This window comes from Zalophus californianus, chromosome 8 (assembly GCF_009762305.2).
Source record: "Zalophus californianus isolate mZalCal1 chromosome 8, mZalCal1.pri.v2, whole genome shotgun sequence".
In the NCBI taxonomy this organism is placed as follows: domain Eukaryota; kingdom Metazoa; phylum Chordata; class Mammalia; order Carnivora; family Otariidae; genus Zalophus; species Zalophus californianus.
The window spans coordinates 77502047-77517377 of NC_045602.1; the positions used below are offsets into that span (position 1 = coordinate 77502047).

Genomic DNA, 15331 nt, shown 5'->3' on the forward strand with positions numbered 1-15331 from the left:
TTCTTATAAGGCCCGTGTAGTGGTGATGAACTCGTTTAGCTTTCACTTGTCTGGAAAACTCCTTATCTTTCTTTCAATTCTGAAGGACAACTTTGCTGGGAAGTATTCTTGGTTGGCAGTCCCCCCCCCCCCCCCCTTAACACTCTTAATATATTGTGCTACTTTCTTCTGTCCTGCAAAGTTTGTGTTGAGAAATCTGATAGTCTAATGGGTGTTTCCTTATATTTAGCAGTCGTTTTTCTCTTGTTGCTTTTAAGATTCCCTCCTTGTCTTTAACATTTGAGACTAATTACATGTGTCTTGTTTTGGATCTCTTGGGTTAATCTTATTTGGAATTTTCTGAGCTTCCTAGATCTGGATTTTTGTGTCCAACCCCAGATTAAGAATGTTTCAACCATTATTTCCTCAAATAATTTTACTGCCCCCTTCTCTCTCTCCTCCTCTGGGGACTCCTATAACGTAAATGTTGGTCCGCTTGATGTTGTCCTATGTGTCCCTTGAGCTATCTTCACTCTTTTTCATTCTTTTAAAATGTTGCTTCTCTGATTGATTGGTAGGTTCCACTGCCCTGTGTTCAGATTCAGTGACCTTTTCTTCTGCCTCTTCTAGTCTGCTGTTGAACACCTCTATTGTATTTCTCAGTTCAATTATTGTATTTTCAGTTCTGTGACTTCTTTTTGGTACTTTCTTATATTTCTATCTCTTTGTTGAAACTCTTCCTGTGTTCGTTCATTCTTCTCCTGAGCTCAGTGAGCCTCTTTATGACCATTATTCTGACCTCTTCATCAGTTAAGTCATTTATCTCGGTTTCATTACAGTGTTTTTCTGAGGGTTTACCTTGTTCTTCCAGTTGGAACATATTATTCTTTTTCTTCATTTTCCTTGTCTCTTTGTGTTGCTTTTTATGTGTTAGATAAAACAGTCACCTTTCCCAGTCTTAAAGCATGGCCTCATTAGGAGATGGACCTTACTGTTCAACCTTCTTTAGCTCTTGGCTGTCTCTCAAACCTTTGTGATCTCCAGGCAGTCAACTTTACTTTTAGTGATTTCCAGTAGTTGAGGGTATGCCAAGACCTGTCAGTGTTCCAAAGGGGAGGAACTTAGCACCTAGAGTTAGTCTGATTGGAGGCCAATCAGGCAACCACTTTTAAAGTATGCAAATATACTTCTTTCACGGGAAGACTGGAAGCTGAGTGAATGATGGCTCCCTCTGCACTGAGCCCTGATATAATAGCCAATCAAGAACTGTTTCCTTGCTGCTATCCTGTTGAGCCTGTGAACATAAGCCCGGTTGGCCACTGGAGCCAGACTACCAAGGTATTTTCTGGGTGACAGACACAAAAGGAGGGCATTGGGAGAGCATGAATATGTGCCGGTCAGCCACCAACTCTCTACAGAGTCACACCCTAGACGTGTGTTTAATTAGAAGCCTGCCCTTCAGACCACAGCTATGAAGATAAACTAATAGGCTTCTTTCACAGATACTGCTGACTTGAAGCAAGGTAGAGGAGAATGCAAAGATGGTGTCCCCTGGCTTACGTTCCCTGAGAGCAACTTCATAGGCCCCTAGATGTGTTCACACCAGAGGCCTGCCCCTCGGGACAAAGCTCTAAGACAAGCAAATAAGCTTCTTTCACAGAAAGACTGGGGATGTGCTATCCTTGCTCTGCCCTGGGGTGGTGGCCAAACAAGAACTGTCTTGTTTGTTTGTTATAGTCCCATGGGACCCATGAAACAAGGCCCCCTGGCCACCAGAGTCAGGTGAACAAGGGACATCCCCTGGGTGGCAGGCATGAAAGCCAGAACACCAGACACATGTACAAGCTCCCTTCCTGGAGATACTGGCAATCTGGAGTATGGCAGAGGAAAAGCATGAAGATAGTGTCCATCTTCTGAGGTCTCTGGAGATGAGACATCCCTGACAGTATCTCTAACATTATCCCATTTAATATCATTGGCAATTTATCTCTGCAATTATGGGTAATACCAAGAATTTTGTTAGACTCCTCTCTCTCTCTCTCTCTCTCTCTCTCTCTCTCTCTCTCTCTCTCTCTCTTTTTGTGATATAAGCTGGTAATCCTAAAATGTAATGCACATCATAACTTTCCCCATTTCCTTTTTCCCTAATCAGGGGCTTGTTCTGACAGTTAATAATAGCCTCTCTGAATTTCTCCAGCTTTTGTTACCAGTGAGATTATACAAGTATTTCTCTAGGTTAACCTTGTTTCTTTAGAAAAATGGTCAGCCCAAGAATTACCGTTAGTGTCTGGGTTTTTGTGTTTTAATATTTATTGTTATTATAGCTATTTTCTTAGATGGTAGTAAAGCATATAAAATGTCTTTGTGGGGCATCTGGGTGGCTCAAATGGCTAGGCGACTGACCCTTGATTTTGGCTCAGGTCATGATCTCAGGGTTGTGAGATCGAGCCCTTCCTCAGGCTCCATGCTCAGCAGGGAGTCTTGCTTCTCTCCCTCTCCCTCTGTCCCTCCCCCAACCCCCCCTCAAATAAATCCTAAAAAAATCTTCATCATTCAACTTTTATAGGCTTTTGTCAAGATCTTTAAAAGACTCTGTGTCAAAAGCAGTCAGAATCCCCCCAAATGTAACTATGTACAGTACAGTAATAGAACGAGGCATCATACATATCATTGTCATCACCAGAAGTTGGCAAACCTGGATCCTTGAGTGACACCACTCCTTGATCTCTCACTCAGGAATTAGCAAAGCCTCCTTCCAAGTGGAGTCCAGGGGAAGACAGAGAATTTTATCTGTCTCTCTAGGTCACTTGCTCCACCTGACTCCCTTTATATGGTTCTAATGCAGTTGATTTTTTTTTTTAAGATTTTATATATTAGAGAGAACGAGCGAGAGAGCACAAGCAGGGGGAGCAGCAGAAGGAGAGAGAGAAGCAGGCTCTCTGCTGAGCAGGGAGCCCAATGTGGGACTCAATCCCAGGACCCTGGGATCAACAACTGGGCCCAAGGCAGACGCCCAATCGACTGAGCCACCCAGGTGCCTCTCTAATGCAGTTTCTGCTTGTGGGAAATGGTGACAAGTGGTGAACCACCAGCTCCCAGGTGGTATTAGAACTTTCTAATACTTTCTGAAACTGCTTTTTAAAACTTTCAGTACCGCGGACAGCACCCCAGTCTGTTCTGTGGTCCAGGCTCTTGCTGCTATTTCCTGACTCCCAACCCTGTTTTCTCCCAGACCCTTTACCTGGGGGCAGGGAGGGGGGGAATCAAGTTATCACTCTGTGGTCCTTGGCCAGCTCTGGTCAGTGATTGGCCCCACCACTTCTGCAAAAATCCATCTCCAGAGCCTGTTCCTTTGCCTCTTTGAGTCAAGGCCTCAGTGAACCCAACTCTGCCCAGCTAGGGGGGTGAGGAGTGCCAAGGAGCAGGCCAGAATCCTGCAATTGCAGCCTTCCTAGCACCTTTCCTCCACCTTCCCTTTGCTTCTAGTCATTTGGCAACTTCTTACTTTCCAGTCACAATATAAGACACACATTTGTCGAAAATAATCCACATATAAGTGGACGTGCACGGTTAAAACTCATGTTGTTCAAGGGTCAAATGTATATCTTCATCTAAAAGTATTTCCCTATTTTGTTAATTTAAGAAAGGGTAAATTAAAATTCTTCTTGTATCCATTTCTTTCCATAAAGTGTACAACTCTAAATATTATTTATAAATTAATTTAAGGTCCAAGTTTTTAAAGTTAGTTACCAATCTGGACATTAAAATTTCAATAACATATTAAGTCTTAATGAATTGTAGTATTTTAAGAATTTTATAAAATTAAGCTATTTAAAAAGATATTTAAATGCTATATATGTACACAAATATATATACTGTATATACACTTTTTAAATTTGGTTTTAAATTTTTTATTTAAATTCACTTTAATTAACATATTGTATTATTAGTGTCAGAGGTAGAATTCAGTGATTCATCAGTTGCATACAACATCCAGTGCTCATTAGTTCAAGTCCCTCCTTAATGCCCATCATCCAGTCACCCCATCCCCCCACCCACCCCCCCTCTGTTTCCTACAGTTAAGAATCTCTTATGGTTTGCCTCCCTGTCTTCCTCTTATTTTTCTTCCCTTTCCCCTAGGTTCATCTGTTTTGTATCTTAAATTCCACATGTGAGTAAAATCTTATGGTATTTGTCTTTCTCTGACTGACTTATTTCTTAGCATAATACCCTCCAGTTCCATCCACATTGTTGCAAATGGCAAGATGTCATTCTTTTTGATGGCTGAGTAATATTCCATTTTATATATATACCACACCTTCTTTATCCATTCATCTGTTGATGGGTATCTGGGCTCTTTCCATATTTTGGCTTTTGTGAACATTGCTGCTATAAACACTGGGGTGCATGTGCCCCTTCAAATCAGTATTTTTGTATCCTTTGGATAAATACCTAATAGTGCAATTGCTGGATTGTAGGGTAGCTCTATTTTTAACTTTTTGAGGAACCTCCATACTGTTTTCCAGAGTGACTGCACCAGTTTTTCATTCCCACCAACAGTGTAAGAGTGTTCTCCTTTCTCTGCATCCTCGCCAACATCTGTTATTTCCTGAGTTGTTCATTTTAGCCATTCTGACTGCTGTGAGGTGGTATCTCATTGTGGTTTTGATTTGTATTTCCCTGATGCCAAGCGATGTTGAGCAAGAAAGAACATACAATGGAAAAAGGACATTTATTTTATTCAATAAATTTCTTTCCTGCTTTGTCGAAGATTAGTTGACCATAGAGTTGAGGGTCCATTTCTGGGCTCTTGATTCTGTTCCATTGATCTATGTGTCTGTTTTTGTGCCAGTACCCTACTGTCTTGCTGACTACAGCTTTGTAATAGAGCTTGAAGTCCAGAACTGTGATGCCACCAGCTTTGGTTTTCTTTTTCAAGATTCCTTTGGCTATTCAGGGTCTTTTCTGGTTTCATACAAATTTTGGGATGTTTGTTCCAGCTCTGTTAAAAAAGTTGGTATTTTGATAGGGATTTCACTAGATGTGTAGATTGCTTTGGGTAGCATAGACATTTTAACAATATTTTTTCTTCCAATCCATGAGTCATAGTTTTCTCATTTCCTGTGTCTTCCTCAATTTCTTTCATAAGTCTTCCATAGTTTTCAGAGTACAGATCCTTTATCTCTTAGGTTTATTCCAAGGTATCTTACAGTTTTTGGTGCAATTGTAAGTGGGATTGATTCCTTGATTTCTCTTTCTTTTGCCTCATTGTTAGTGTATAGAAATGCAACTGACTTCTGTGCACTGATTTTGTATCCTGCCACTTTGCTGAACTCCTGTATCAGTTCTAGCAATTTTTTTGTGGGGTCTTTTGGGTTTTCTACATATAGTATTATGTGGTCTGTGAAGAGTGAAAGTTTGACTTCTTAGCCGATTTAGATGCCTTTTATTTCTTTTTGTTGTCTGATTGCTGAGGCTAGGACTTCCAGTACTATGTTGAACAACGGTGCTGAAAGAGGACATCCTTGTCATGTTCCTGACCTTAGGGGAAAAGCTCTCAGTTCTTTCCCGTTGAGGACGGGTGTGGGTTTTTCGTATATGGCTTTTATGATATTGAGGTACGTCCCCTCTATCCCTACACGGTGGAGAGTTTTTATCAAGAAAGGATGCTGTATTTTGTCAAATGCTTTTTCTGCATCTATTGAGAGGATCATATGGTTCTTGTCCTTTCTTTTATTAATGTGGTGTATCACATTAGTTGATTTGTGGATGTTGAACCACTCTTGAGCCACTGGGAATATATCCCAGTTGGTCATGGTGAATAATCCTTTTATTTTTTAACTTTTTTAAAGGTTTTATTTATTTGAGAGAGAGAGAGAGAGAGAGGGAGAGAGAACACAAGCCAGGGGGGAGAGGCACAGGAAGAAGCAGACTCCCCGCTGAGCAGGGAGCCCAACACGGGGCTCCATCCCAGGACTCCAGGATCATGAACTGAGCTGAAGGCAGACGCTTAACCAACTGGGCCACCGAGGCGCCCCCGTGAATAATCCATTTAATGTCCTGTTGGATCCTATTGGCTAGGATCTTGGTGAGAATTTTTGCATCCTTTTTCATCAGGGATATTGGTTGTAATTCTCCTTTTTGGTGGAGCCTTTGTCTGGTTTTGGGATCAAGGTGATGCTGCCCTCACAGAATGAGCTTGGAAGTTTTCCTTCCATTTCTGTTTCTTGAAACAGTTTCAGAAAACTAGGTATTCATTCTTCTTTAAATGTTTGGTAGAATTTTGCTGGGAGGCAATCTGGACCTGGACTCTTGCTTGTTGGGAGATTTTTGATTACCGATTCAATTTCTTTGCAGATTATGGGTCCATTCAGGTTGTCTATTTCTTCCTGTTTCAGTTTTGGTAGTTTATATGTTTCTAGGAATGCATCCATTTCTTCCAGATTGCCTAATTTGTTGGCATTATAATTGCCTATAATATTCTCTTATAATTCTTTGTATTTCTTCAGTGTTGGTTGTGATCTCTCCTCTTTCATTCATGATTTTATTTATTTGGGTTCTCTTTTCTTTTTGATGAGTCTGACTAGGGGCTTATCGTTCTTATTCTTTCAAAGAACCAGCTCCTGGGGCGCCTGGGCGGCTCAGTCAGTTAAGCGTCTGCCTTGGGCTCAGGTTACTTACGAGAGTCCTGGGATCGAGCCCTGAATCTTGGGCTCCCTGCTCAGCAGGGTCTGCTTCTCCCTCTGCCTGCCACTCCCCCTGCTTGTGCTCTCTCTCTCACTCTTTCTCAAATAAGTAAATAAAATCTTTAAAAAAACAAACAGAAAACCCTCAAAGAAACCAGCTCCTAGTTTTGTTTCTCTGTCCTACCATTCCTTTGATTTCTGTGTCATTGATTTATAGGCTTTGTTTGCTGTTCTTCCTCCAGCTCCTTTAGGTGTAGGGTTAAGTTGTGTATTTGACACTTTTCTTGTTTCTCAAGAAAGGCCTGTATGGCTGTATACTTCCCTCTTAGGACTGCCTTTGCTGCATCCCAAAGGTTCCGAATTGTCTTCATTTTCATTTGCTTCCATGTATTTTTAAAATTCCTCTTTAATTTCCTGGTTGACCCGTTCGTTCTTTAGTAGGACGCTCTTTAAAGTCCGTGTTATTTGTGTTCCTTCCAAATTTTTTCTTTAGTTGACTTCCAGTTTTAAAGCATTGTGGTCTGAAAATATGCATGGAATAATATCAATCTTTTTTTTTTTTACACTGGTTGAGACCTGATTTGTGACCTGGTATGTGATCTATTCTGGAGAATGTTCCATGTGCACTCGAGAAGAATGTGTATTCTGTTGTTTTAAGATGAAATGCTCTGAATATATCTGTGTAGTCCATCTGATTCAGTGTGTCATTTAAAACCCTTGTTTCCTTGTTGATCTTCTGCTTAGATGGTATGTCCATTGCTGTGAGTGTGGCGTTAAAGTCTCTTATTATTTTATTATTGTCAATGTGTTTAATTTTGTTATTAATTGGTTTATATATTTGGCTGCTCCCATGTTAGGGGCGTAAATACTTAAGAGTTGTTAGATCTTGTTGGATAGACCCTTTTATTATGACATAGTGTCCCTCCTCATCCCTTACTACAGTCTTTGGTTTAGAATCTAGTTTGTCTGTTACAAGGATTGCTACTCCAGCTTTCCTTTGATGTCCATTAGCATGGTAAATGGTTCTCCACCCACCCCACTTTCAATCTGGAGGTGTCTTTGTGTCTAAAACGAGTCTCTTACAAGCAGCACATCGATGGGTCTTGTTTTTTTATCCATTCTGCTACCCTATGTCTTTTGATTGGAGCATTTAGTCCATTTATATTTTATTTTTTTGAAGATTTATTATTTTGAGAGAGAGAGGGAGTGAGCAAGCATGAGCAGGGGGAGGGGCAGAGGGAGAGGAAGAGAATCCCAAGCTGACTTCTCACGGATGACTGAGCCATCCAGATGCCCCAGAGCATTTACTTTATTTTTTAAAGATTTTTATTTATTTATTAGAGAGAATGAGGGAGAGAAGGAGCAGGGGAAGTGGCAGGTAGAGGGGGAAGCAGACTCCCTGCTGAGCCAGGAGCCCAATGAGGGGCTCGATCCCAGGACCCTGGGATTGTGACCTGAGCCGAAGGCAGATGCTTAACTGACTGAGCCACCCAGGCGTCCCGAGCTTTTACTTAAACCGTTAGACTGAATCCTGTCAAGAGTTCAGGGGCGCCTGGGTGGCTCAGTTGGTTAAGCGACTGCCTTCGGCTCAGGTCATGATCTCAGGGTCCTGGGATCGAGCCCCACATCGGGCTCCCTGCTCAGCGGGAAGCCTGCTTCTCCCTCTCCCACTCCCCCTGCTTGTGTTCCCTCTCTCGCTGTGTCTCTGTCAAGTAAATAAAATCTTAAAAAAAAAAAAGTTCAGGTTAGGGCGCCTGGGTGGCTCAGTTGGTTAAGCGACTGCCTTCGGCTCAGGTCATGATCCTGGAGTCCCGGGATCGAGTCCCACATTGGGCTCCCTGCTCAGCGGGGAGTCTGCTTCTCCCTCTGACCCTCTTCCCTCTCATTCTCTCTCTCAAATAAATAAAATCTTTAAAAAAAAAAAAAGTTCAGGTTAGGTGGGTATGTTGCCAGGCAAACACCTACTGGGAGAGTTATTTGGAAGTAACAAAGTAACAGCAGAAGGTCTTGTATTTTTTTCATTTCATGTGAATGGTGTTTCTCAGTCCTGGGATGAGAGCCGCAGGGGGTGAAACTAGAACTTAAAAGGCGGCGGCATTTGGGAGTGTCAGGTGATTCTTAGGAAGACGTTCAGGAGCCCTTAATGAGATACCTTTATTGAGGTGAAGTTTGGAACCAGAGGGTTAATATGAAGCTCACCTGTTTTCATTGCTTTGTAACACCTTATTTACTTTGGCGGAAAATCTCCAGCCTTAAATGTGTCCCAGTTTTGCAAGTGCACACAGGTGCTCCCGCTAGTGAGACTATACGAGGGCCACGTCTGCCATGGGCCCAGAGCAGCAGGGCTCAGATTGTACAGGAATCTGGGACAAACCACAGGTTGGAAAAGCGATGTGGCTGGTTCCACTGAGACTTAGTGTAACACAGAGAAGAGGTCGGACTCAAATTCATTTTGTACGTTTCACCGAAACCACTCTGACCTCGGGGATGGTTGGATTTCTTCATGATGTAACTGACCTCAAACAGAAAGTTTGTGTTTAGCGTCTCCGGGTTACCCAGCAAGGCTGTGTTCAAAGGCTGGCTTTAAAACAGACTGGAAATAAGCGGGTGAGAGAAGCAGTTGGAGCAGGCAAGATTGCGTGAAAGAGTAAACTAGGCTGACGCACCGTGGCATACCCAACTTGCCTGATAAGTGTTGTTTCTACACGTACCATTTGGAGGATTTGTGGGAATTTTAACATTGGAAAAGGGTCAACATGCTTCTATTTAAAAGGAAGAATAAATTTTAGATGTGTCAATTATTTTCTCTTAAGGACCTTCTGTGACCACCATGGAAAGACATGGAATTTAATTAGACCACAGGGGATTCCAGCCACAATAACTCAAACTGCACAGAATAAGGCAGTGACAGAATGGTATACTTTGGGGTGAGAGAGTCCAAATAAATTCATCTTGCTGTAAAGAAGAGACACACAGCAATTCAAGGCTTTTGAAAAAAGCATCATTTATTTCAAAGTACAACACAAAGTTGTATTTTTAAGAAATACACATTCAATCTTGTATCCCAAGACTTGGCTATGTGCATTTCAGTTTATCTTTAAAATAAATTCAGGTATACAAATGGTACATACCTCAAGTACAAACAGCACAGAAAATGCATATGGTCTCAACCGAATGTTTTTACATTCATTCACTGTTCTTAAAGTTGACTTACATTTCTGTAATCTGCTTTTAAACCAAGACAGCCTTATTTTAAAAAAATACTCTGTATTTTTCAGCACAAAGTCCTCATACATTTTTAAAATTAGATTTTGGTGCATAATGTGAAATTATTAAAAACCAAACTTGGTAATTTAATAAAATTGTCACATGCCAGGACTTCTGAATCAACTCAAATTATTTCCTTAGCTGTAAATGTCAAATTTGTGTTCATACAGATAAATAAAGGATGGAAGAAGACAGGTGGTGGAAACTTGATAGCAGTTAAGGTTTTCAGATGTACAGGTCTTATTAGAGTTTGTGGCTGAGTCCAGACTTTTCCCTAAAAGCACAACAGCAAATCTCATATTATCATAATTGCAAGAAAGATCTGAAAGAAGCGAGTGGTACAAGCCTGCCCTGCTTGAGTCTGTCTGTTTTGCAAAGACGAGGAGGGTGGGCAGTGGGAAGCCACCGCAGTAAGAGCCTTAGGAAGATGTCTCACAAACTGGCAGATCATGGTCTAGACGAGGGGCCCCCACCTGGTGGTGGTGTCGTCGTCGCCTAATTTCAATTCTCATGAGGGAAGTGTGAGTTAGACCAAGGGTCAGAGCTTCTTCTTCCGATTGTGGGGCTCCATATCCGCCATGGGTTGTACGTCTGCCCCAAGTCGTCGGCTGGGCTGGAGGTGGAGGGAGCGTGAGGAGCAGAGTTTTCGGCGCCCATGAGGCCAATGCTTGGCAGCGTGCTGGCTGGAGTGGTGAAGGGCAGGGTACCGTTCAAGCTGCTGGACCAGATCGAGTTGCTGAATGGAGTGGTGGACCACAGGCCGCTGGTGTTGCCAAGGATCGACTGACAAGACAGAAAACACGCAGCATGGAGCATCGGGACTGACAGGCACGCAGTGGGTACACTGGTGAAGCTTATGCTAAAAATCGGGGCTGGGCCACAGCTTCTTTCACCTTATTTTGAAACAAATATTTCATACATATAGCCATCTCAGAGTCTGAGCAGCCGGGGCTGCTAGTTTAAAGAAGGGTTGGCAAACTACAGTCAGTGGGCCGCCCCCAGCCCCGTCTGTTTCTGAAGTGAGAGGCCGGCTGGGACACAGCGGTACCCGCTGGCGGAGGGGGGCACAGGTGACCAGATGCACAGAGGCAGGATGGCCTGCGAAGCCTAAAATATCTACTGACCCCTGTTTCAACAGCGTCTTAACCATTCTTTAAAACTGAAGCCAGAATGACTTACAAGTAAAGACAAGCCCTGAAATCTAGGAAGGTAAAATATCTACCTCCAACCCTGCTTGTCTGGTTTTCCGGAGAACGGAGGAGTCCCAGTGGGGCAGTTTTCTGTCATAATTTTGTGAAAGCTGAAACCAGTAATTCTCTTGGTAAGAATACTTTTTTGGAGCATGATCTTGACAGAAAAATTTAGCCGAAAAACCAACAACTGTATACTGGAAAAGCTCAAGCTAAGACAGAGGTGCCCCCCAGAAGCAAAACCATTGCAACTTTCCAGCCGCCTGCTCCTGGGGGCCCGCGGGGCTACAGCCACGCCCTGCCGCGGTCTGGCCCTCAGCCGCCCCGGCAGGCTGATTTACAGCCTGGGAAGAGGCTGGATCGACTGTGCTCAACCCGGAGACCCACCCCACAGGTGCTCACTTGCGCTTCCTATCGCTGAAGACTATGGATGGGTCACTCTGGCAGAATATGAAGACACAGCCATGGAGGCCGTAGAAGAACTAACCTGCCCCTTCCCTGCTGCTAGCTGGCCTCTTACAAGGGCATCAGTGCCGCATGAGTAACAGTGACAGTAAGAGCAGCAATGATGAGGGAGCAGGTGAGGCCAAGCCCCGAGTACTCACTGTGGCCGTGTGGGTCGGGGAACCGGAACTGGCTGGCCAGGAAGGGCTGGGATCCGTTGCTGGAGAGTCCCAAAGGTAGGAAGGGCCACTACTAAACTCGTTCCAGCCTCTCTGGGAGGCTTGATTGCATGACCGAGATAACCCGAGTTTGCTGAAAACTTCTGCAAATAAGGAGGAAGTCAAGTCTGTATTATTGTGGCATGCTCACTCACCTAGGGTAAGACGGGGCCTTCACTCAGAGGCACATGTTCCCCCCACCTGCTCTGCCAGCTCCCACCACACCCTGGGGAGAATGGGGCACACGGCCCACGATCTGAGCTCTTTCCCCGCACCCATCATGGGACGACATCAAGTGCAAACGTCCCATCGCTAACATGACCGCCACTGAGGCAAAGCTCACATTGCTGCCTCTAGTTTTGGACACCAAGTAAGGAGCCCAGCATGGCCAGCAGTCATCTTTCAGACACACAATCCTTTCTCAAAGTTCTAAATAAATGCTGGGGAACACAAACCGATTGGCACTCAGGGCACTGAGCTGGCTCCACCAGACCTTTGGGCTGGTTGGTGGTGGGGGGGGGGGGCAGAACAGGAGACCCTTTTGTGAGCTTTTTGCGGAGCCTCCCTCTTTGTGGGCCGCCCTCCCAGGGGCTGGGTAGGCCCGGGCTCCCGAGCATCTATCTGGGGGAGCCCTGTTGCCCTCAAGTCAGCCTGCGTATCTTCTGTTGGTACCTAACTACACAAAGAAACACCTCTTAGAGATGCCTCCTAAATGACAGGCTTGGGGCGCCTGGGTGACTCAGTCGGTTGGGCATCTGCCTTCGGCTCAGGTCGTGATCTTGGGGTCCCCGGATTGAGCCCCCCAACGGGCTCCCTGCTCAGTGGGGAGCCTGCTTCTCCCTCTGCCCCCACCACTTGTGCTGGCTCGCTCTCTCACTCTCTCTCAAATAAATCTTAAAAAAAAAAAATGACAGGCTTTCCTAGTTCAGTGTATTTCTCCACACATAAAACTAGACCGCATCTTCCTTTCTTCTTTGTCCACAGGCTTATTAGTTACAGGTCTAGTGTTAAACACTCACCACCAGTTAGGTTAAAAGAATTTCCAAAGGCCGAGAACGAATTGAGGGGTGTGAAGTCAGGGCTGCTGGGGTTGCTGGCGGGACTCCACAAACCCGAGCTGGATGTTACAGGAGGAAAACGCAACACAGAGATGTATAATGGTTAGTGGGAACGGGCCTGTTACACACGGCTTCAGACACAGCGGGCGCTGCTTCACCTGGGGGCACTCAGATATGAAAGACAAAGGCTTCTCTACGCCACAAAGGATTCAGGCACAGAGAGGTTCTGAGCTCCTAGGCTCCCGGAAGCTGTGAGCCTGGTTCAAAGCAAGTGTTCTGCAGAGAGAACAGGTATTTTTTTTCCCCTTATGGTTGCTTTTTGGTAATGGAAGATTTATTTAAAAAATTTCAAATCTAGGACTCCTCCCCTTTAGTACAAGGTAGGTAAAACTGGGGCTGTACCGACAGTCTTTACTGTTATTTATCTGGGAAAATGAACCAAGGCAATCGGAGCAGGTCACGGTGACCAGGGGGGTTGCTCTGGGTCAGGAGAGTGGCATCTCCAGTAATTTACTACACACTGTCTAGTACGAACTCCAGTTTCCTTCTCCTATCGCTATCAGCTCACATCCTTTCGTATGACAGACCGCGACAGGGACGAAGGATGAACACACACCTGCCCCTCTGTCGGGGGGGGGTCACCAGGGGAAGCACAGCAACCGGGCTTTCTGCTTCCACCCAACAGACAAGAGCTCCTAGAGGTGCCTGATTGCGGTGATGGCCTACTTGGAATCTCGGGGGAACACAGGTATGGACGGAAGAAGCTAACCTTGACTTTTTCTTTTGATTAAGAATGGTCTACCGTACCTGTCTGAGCCATCGCTGTCGACAGGAGTGTGTGAAATGCCAAGGCTGCTGGAAAAATCTGTTTTGTTTGAAGAAACTTTAGCAAAGCCATTCCCGCCTGTAACAATGGACTCTGAATCAATCAAAGGCAATTCCACCGTGCCCGAAGCCCAGGTGTGACAGGCGGGACACCAAGCCACTCACCTGGACTCTTGTCGTACCCGGCGGTGACTGCAGCAAAAGTGGGGTTGCCGTTCCTGCCAGGGAGTGAGGCTGCTTTTGTCAATTTGTGTTTGCTTCCATTTGGCTGCTTGCTTTTAGGGTCACTTGAAGGAAGAAGCAAAGAGAGGGGCCATTCCTCATTAGTCCAGGGTGGAGGCCCGCTGGGGGCACTTGCCTTGGGCGGTGTGGCTGCCCCAGGACTGAGCTCATGCAGTGCCCTCACTGTGGCTGGGCCCAGGTTTCGACGGGGACCTGGAAATAGTCCAGGGCAGCCCCCAGAGCATGGCCTGGCCTCACATAAAATGCTCCCAGACCTAAGACTGTGCTGTCCGATGGGACATAAGGGACTTCGGGGAAAGGTGTGAAGACAGAAGGCCCCCAGGGAAGAGACCAGGGCAGGGATGAGCATTTAGGGGTGGAAAGGCTGCAATCCCATTTTAAAGAATACTAGATAGGGAGCCACCGGGTCGTGGGCCAAGGAGGAGAACAAGGGCTCACTGGTGGGCAATGCTATGCGGCAGGGTTCCAGTCTCCAGCCCCCATCAGGACCTGGTAAGGGGCCTGGTTCGGCAAGGGCCCCAAGCAGGGCAGCTTGTCCCCTGGCTCTTTGGCAGGAGAGACCAACCAGGCGGGTCGGCTGTAGGTTCAGGCTGGGTGGTTCCCCATGTGCAAAGTAGGGGTGGTGACAGCACTGAGGCGGGCTTGCCGGGGAGGGCGTGCGGTGCTGACGGCATGCTGGCACACGCCAAGAACTCGTTCTGGGCTCCTCACTCACACTGGGGTTCCTGTTACACTAAGCTGAACACGGCGGGGCTCCGGGCCTCCAGGGAGGAGTGCCGTCGAGGGGGTCCCGCCTGCCTGTCGGGAGGCCGCCACCTCCGCGCACGGCACCTCCTGCAGCACCTCTCGGCGGCCGGGTGGGGGCCAGAGCCTTCCCCTTGTAACTGCTCAGCTCCGCCGCCGCCATAAGGTCAAAATACACGTCCTGTAAAGCTGCTTCCTCAACACCCAGGGCGGCTGTAGATCTTCATGTAATACTTAGGATGTTTACTGCCTCTTGAATTGGAACGTAATTCTACTAAGTTAAATGATGCACAGCTGAGGCTGGGCACCAACATGGGGGCACCGACCCCGGGAGAGGGCAGAGGCTTGTCGAGAAGAGACAGGAGAGGTCTGGGACAGGACAGCAGGCCGTGGCCACTGAGCGTCTGCACTCGAAGGGTGCAAGCACCTACAGGACTTAGTTATCTGAGGAGTGGAGGGCGGCCAGGGACCCACCTGCTGGAGCTGTTGACGGCGCTGCTGTAGCTGCCCCGGGTCGAGAACGGGCAAGGTGCAGCGGGGGGGGACGGAGAGGCAGGCGTCGGTGAGGTCTGGCGTTGTTTTAAGAAAATGTCTGCGTTGAGGGTTTGCAGAGAAAGTTTATAAAGACTATCGGTAGCTGAAAATGAAAAATAAAAGGTCTCATTAAGGTAGTGTTT

General features: G+C 45.9%; 1 protein-coding gene across 3 annotated transcripts in view; it reads right to left on the reverse strand.

Annotated features, from left to right (window-relative positions):
• Nucleotides 1-9649: 9649 nt before the first annotated feature.
• The window catches only part of TMEM131 (transmembrane protein 131), a 228844-nt gene continuing 223162 nt past the window's right edge, over nt 9650-15331 (reverse strand). For all 3 annotated transcript variants that reach the window (XM_027621084.2, XM_027621085.2, XM_027621086.2), the window contains 6 exons: nt 15129-15291; nt 13833-13954; nt 13650-13746; nt 12804-12901; nt 11728-11888; nt 9650-10715 (listed from right to left, as the gene is read on the reverse strand). In XM_027621084.2, the coding sequence (XP_027476885.1) occupies nt 10434-10715; nt 11728-11888; nt 12804-12901; nt 13650-13746; nt 13833-13954; nt 15129-15291 (923 nt within the window). In that variant the 3' untranslated portion in view covers nt 9650-10433. The remainder of the gene's footprint in view (nt 10716-11727; nt 11889-12803; nt 12902-13649; nt 13747-13832; nt 13955-15128; nt 15292-15331) is intronic.